At 38.2% G+C, this 5,073-nt stretch overlaps 2 protein-coding genes across 2 annotated transcripts in view; one reads left to right on the top strand and one right to left on the bottom strand.

Annotated features, from left to right (window-relative positions):
- Positions 1-2,717, top strand: part of LOC100636396 (titin-like) — a 5,760-nt gene extending 3,043 nt beyond the window's left edge. Inside the window, exons 5-7 of the mRNA XM_003383376.2 lie at positions 438-616; positions 1,361-2,305; positions 2,511-2,717. Of these exons, the coding sequence (XP_003383424.1) occupies positions 438-616; positions 1,361-2,305; positions 2,511-2,588 (1,202 nt within the window). The 3' untranslated portion in view covers positions 2,589-2,717. The remainder of the gene's footprint in view (positions 1-437; positions 617-1,360; positions 2,306-2,510) is intronic.
- A 655-nt stretch (positions 2,718-3,372) lies between these two features.
- On the bottom strand, positions 3,373-5,067 carry LOC105316410 (probable LRR receptor-like serine/threonine-protein kinase At1g53430). The gene has a single exon (XM_011411266.2). The coding sequence runs from the start codon at positions 5,038-5,040 to the stop codon at positions 3,469-3,471; it is 1,572 nt and encodes a 523-aa protein (XP_011409568.1). The 5' UTR covers positions 5,041-5,067; the 3' UTR covers positions 3,373-3,468.
- Positions 5,068-5,073: the final 6 nt, after the last annotated feature.

The following is a 5,073-nucleotide window of genomic DNA, read 5'->3' as shown; positions in this document are numbered from 1 at the left end:
ATTATTTTTATAATTTTTTATTCCTTTTTTATTATTTTTTAAGTTTTTTATTTTTAAAGGATTTTTAATTTTTGTTTTGTTTATTTTTATTTTTATTTATTTATTTTATTTTTATTCTATTTTTATATTCTTATTCAATTTTAATTAAAAAAATTTTTAAATTTAAATTAATTTTTACTTTTATTGTTTTAATTTTTAAAAAAATTTTACACACCTGCTTTCAATGAAGATATAACTAGGCTACTTAACTTTTAATAATAGTTACATGTAGACCATCCGGTTGGTCGGTACAGACTATAAACATTTCTCACGTACCTTAGTGGCTCACTTTTCTTTGCCCCAATAAAACAATGATTTACAGTATTTGCTGTATATAAATGTACTATAAAGTATTTTTTAATTTTATTATATATATATATTGTGCTTTGAATTTATAGTGTTACAAGCTGAATTACTACAGTCCCAAGCAGAAGTGAAGAGATTGCTGGACAGACTTGGAGAATTATCGAGAGGAAGACAAGAAATGGTCTCAGGAGCAGTTCACTCTCAGCTACTGGAGCTATCAGACAGAAGAGCAGAAGAGGCCGAGAGAAGAGTCAGAGAACTAGAGCAACAGGTGCAACCTATTTTATGCTCATGACTCATTCTACATAGCATAAGGGCATTGAGCCATTTTTTGAGAATAAGCATGGGCTATAGTACAGGGTATTTTTCAGAATTTTTGGCATTTTTTTAAATGGCTGTAACTTGAAAAATTAAAGTCGAAATCAGCTCAAACTTTCTACACAGCATAAGGACATCAATATGTATCAGAAAATGTAATAAAAATTGGGGGTGATTTTGGAGCCATTTTTCAGAAAAAACCATGGGCTATAGCCTTGGGTATTTTTCAAAATTTTGACATTTCCTTAAAAATGGCCGTAACTCAAAAATTTTAAGTCGGAATCAGCTCAAACTTTCTACACAGCATAAGGACATCAATATGTATCAGAAAATGTAATAAAAATTGAGGGTGATTTTGAAGCCATTTTTTGGAAAAAACCATGGGCTATAGCCTTGGGTATTTTTCAGAATTTTGGCATTTTCTTAAAATGGCCGTAACTTAAAAAATTGAAGTCGGAATCAGCTCAAACTTTCTACATAGCATAAGGACATCAATATGTATCAGAAAATTTAATAAAAATTGGGGGTGATTTTGGAGCCATTTTTCAGAAAAAACCATGGGCCCATGGGTACAGGGTATTATTCAGAAAGTTGCTCATTTAAAAATGCTGAAAACTTTTTAAAAATTGAAGCGTTCTACACTTAAAATATAAGTACATCATCAATGATAATCAAATGATTTATTTCTTCTTTATAGGTTGTACTTCTTAAATCCAGCAGAGAGGGAGGCAGCTCTAGCAACAGATACATGGACACCACCAGTTTCCCATCTCTCACTTCAGCATACAAGTATCCTTTAGCAGGCATGGGAGGCTCACTAATGACAGGGACATACTCCTCCAATCCGTCCCCGTACTCCTCCAACCTGTCCCCCTACAGCAGCAACCCTTACATCAGTGGATCAGCTACCACCACTAGTTATTTTGACCAGGGACCGTTGGATTACACACGGCAACTAGGAGGGGGTTTCCCCTTTAACCCCAAACAGGAAGAGGGTATTTCCCCTCATCATGGCCGTAGTGAGGGACTCTCCTTCAACAAAGGCGACGGATCGTACGCACGACTTGATAACAAAACTAACGACGACTCTTTGACATTCTCGTCATTCCTCAAAAATCAAAATAGCTCAAGTCAATGGCTGCAAGAAACAACACGAACCACTCTCTCGCCTCCGAAAGAAGCCACACCCACTACATTATTACCGCCGGTATCTTATAACGAAGCTTCTCAGTCTTTGCTCCTCCCACCAATTAACAACGATGGGCCGTCTCATGAATTATTAATGAGTAAACCACCTCTAATGACTAGTTCAAAAGATGGTGAGTCCGATGATGATGATGATGATGATTGGTCAACTAGCGACGAGGAGGGGGAAGATCGAGAAGAGAGTGTTGATGGAGACTCGTTGCGTCCCACAGCCCACATGAACCTACGATCGAAATTCGAATGGTTGTCTGCTCAAAATGTTGCCCCATCTACACAGCAGTCTCTACCAACCCTTCATCCTGAGCTCCCTCAAGCCCCTCCTCCAGCTATCAGTGACACTGGTAGGAGGGTACCGCCTCCAATAGCTCCTAAGCCAAAGCTCTTTCGTACAATCAGTAGCGATATAAAAGGAGAGGGACCAATCTCATTTGATGAGGTAAAAAAATATCATATCCAGTTTTATTTAATGAGCTCTGTATCTCTAGAGGTTCACAATTTTTTTTCAAATTTGCATTGTTATTTTATTCATATTAAAGTCCTTTTTAATTTTGCTAATCTTCATAGAATTTGTAAAATTTATGAAATTTGTAATCCTTCGAATAAACAGCAATCTTGATTACGTTATATTAATTAATTAATAGGTGATGAAACCTCCTTCGCTAAAGACTTATATTAGACCGAGAGGACCAAGAGGCCGACGCCCACCGTCAGGTTATTAATTACATTATACATGCGCATAATTATTGACTTTAATACGTGCCGTGTGTGTTTGTACATTATATTGCTGATTGTTTATTATTATTATTATTACTATTATTATTGTTATAATAATTATTATTGTTATTAATTTAATTTTAATGCAGTTATGTTGCCTTCAAGTTTAGCGCATTCCGGCACATCAGCGCAAACAAAGCGTTGACATTATTTGAAATAAAACTTATGTGCGTATTCTAAATTAAGTACAAAAATTAGCGGAAAGTAAGTTTAGTGTATGTTTACATTTCTCAGTTTCAATTATGTTTATAAGAGAAGTGTTTTGAAAATGCTACAATCTCTCAGTAAACAGCTCACACTATAATTTCACTTTATGCATCATTGTACACGTGAAAGCTGCACACTAAGCCTATACTGTTTTTTTAGTGATACTGAAAGGTAATCATATGAAAGTATTATGTAAACATCACAGTCCATTGTTGATAGGTATAGATATACACACATACCATAGTATACATTCACGTTGTCATGTTTTGCTGAGTGTAGTGGGGGATATTACTCCACATCCTTTTGCTCCAGTCCCTTTTCAATGACTTCTATAGTGGCAAAAGGCATACTAGTGTCGCTACTAATGCTAGCCTCATTTTAAAACTGTTCTCACTGTTGTCTCTCTTTCCTCTCTCTCTCTCTCTTTTAAAACTAAAATATGTGAGGACTTGCCCTCTTTTTTTTATTCCCTTTCTCCTCCTATAACTTTCCATATTCGCATTACAGTGATTGCACACACCGTTAGTCATAAATAATTTATTATTACATAATATTTACATTCTAGTACAACAGAAATACAACCAAACAGACACACATTATGATAATTCTATTGATGTATTACTTATTATAATAATGTAATGGAGAGGAATGATGCAAATTATAATGTCTACCATAGTTTGCCATCTGCTGCTGATAGTGTACAGACTCCCTTTTCATTCTTTCCACTTCCGATCTCAAAATCCTATTCTCGGATCTAAGAGCATTTGTTTCATATTGTCCATGTATATCATAGCTGGTTTGTCTGTGAGCATATTTAGCTAATTCTAGCTTAGTCTCTTTCAGTGTCTCGTCTAGTTTAACCGTCAGGTCTTTGTATCTCTCCAGTTGTTTTTTAGTTGATTTCAGTTCAGTTAGCAAGTCATCATCGTCACCTTTGCTTAGGGACTCACCTCTTGCTGATAGTTTGACTGACGGAGCTGCTTTAGTTAGACCTTTTCTCTGCTCTTTTCCAAGCTCCTCCTCAAGCTGTATGTTACGTTCTCTTAGCGAGGCTATCTCGTTGTCACGGGAGCGTATCGTTGCTTCCAAACGATCGATCTTGTCTTGTGCGGATTGAGAGGGAGAGCGAGAGGGAGAGGAAGAGGGAGAAGACAGGAGAGACGAGGTGACATTATTCTTTGGCAGTATGTCCTTCTCTTTTGCTAGCAGTTGTATCTTCTCTTGTAGCTCTGCCGAATGGTCAGGGCTTTTATTATGCAGCATTATAGCTGTATCAGGAAGACTAGTGTAAGCTGGCTCTTCCATTAATTCTGATAGTTTTTCGTACACATTAATCGCATCTGGTCTATCATTGATATTAGTAAGGCAGGCAAGGATTATGTTGTACAGGGGAGAGTCAAGCACTTCTTCCAAGTCGTTCTGTCGTCTTTCAATCTCTGGTACTATCTGGAATCCTTCATTTTCACAGATTCTAAACGCCTCGCTGGCAACAGGATCCCTCCCTATACTCATTTCCAGGACTATCACACCAAGCGAGTATATATCAACTCTATAGTCATAGGTTTTTCGATCTTCTCCATCGGCCATCTTGACTTCAGGCGGCATGTACAGTTCAGTACCTGGTCTTCTCGAGTGCCTAGCAAAACTCTCGCAAGTCGAATTGAGTATTTTGGCTATGCCAAGGTCGGATATTTTGGGTATCCCAGCCAGACTAAGTAGTATGTTTTTGCTAGTGAGGTCTTGATGTGTTATTGGGTTGGACCTCTCGTGAAGGTATCGGAGACCTCCTGTGATACCGATTGAGAGGTCTAGGACGTTTCGATAAGAGAGTCTCGGTTTCTGCCGGTTACGGGCATTAAGAGAGACGCAGAGCAGCTCTTGGACGAGATATGTGTCTGATATTAGAGAGAGCTCACCTTGTATTGAGGAGTCGTGGATCCCATAAAAAGATACAATGTTTGGGTGGTTCAACTGAAACAGCGTGCCAACCTCGCTAACGAATGCCTTTAACGTGCGAGTCTTCTCTTCTTCGCATTTCGAGAGGGTGAATAAGGACTCGTGGAGTTTCCTCACAGCCACAGGGACCCCCAGCCACTCACCGAGACACACCAAACCATACGAGCCCTTCCCTAACAGACGACTACTGTGAACAGTGATATTACTGATGAACCACGACTGTGGGACTACCATCGACTCTTCTGCAGTGGCCGAGAGCCCTTGAGT

The sequence above is a fragment of the Amphimedon queenslandica genome, unplaced genomic scaffold, assembly GCF_000090795.2.
Source record: "Amphimedon queenslandica unplaced genomic scaffold, v1.1 AMPQUscaffold_13511, whole genome shotgun sequence".
In the NCBI taxonomy this organism is placed as follows: Eukaryota; Metazoa; Porifera; class Demospongiae; order Haplosclerida; family Niphatidae; genus Amphimedon; species Amphimedon queenslandica.
The sequence above is the reverse complement of the archived record's forward strand: the minus strand, read 5'-3'. Positions and strand labels throughout refer to the sequence as shown.

What these genes read in the sequence shown, in the direction of transcription:
- LOC105316410 (XM_011411266.2), bottom strand. Translation starts at nt 5,040, where the DNA reads ATGGTAGTCCCACAGTCGTGGTTCATCAGTAATATCACTGTTCACAGT.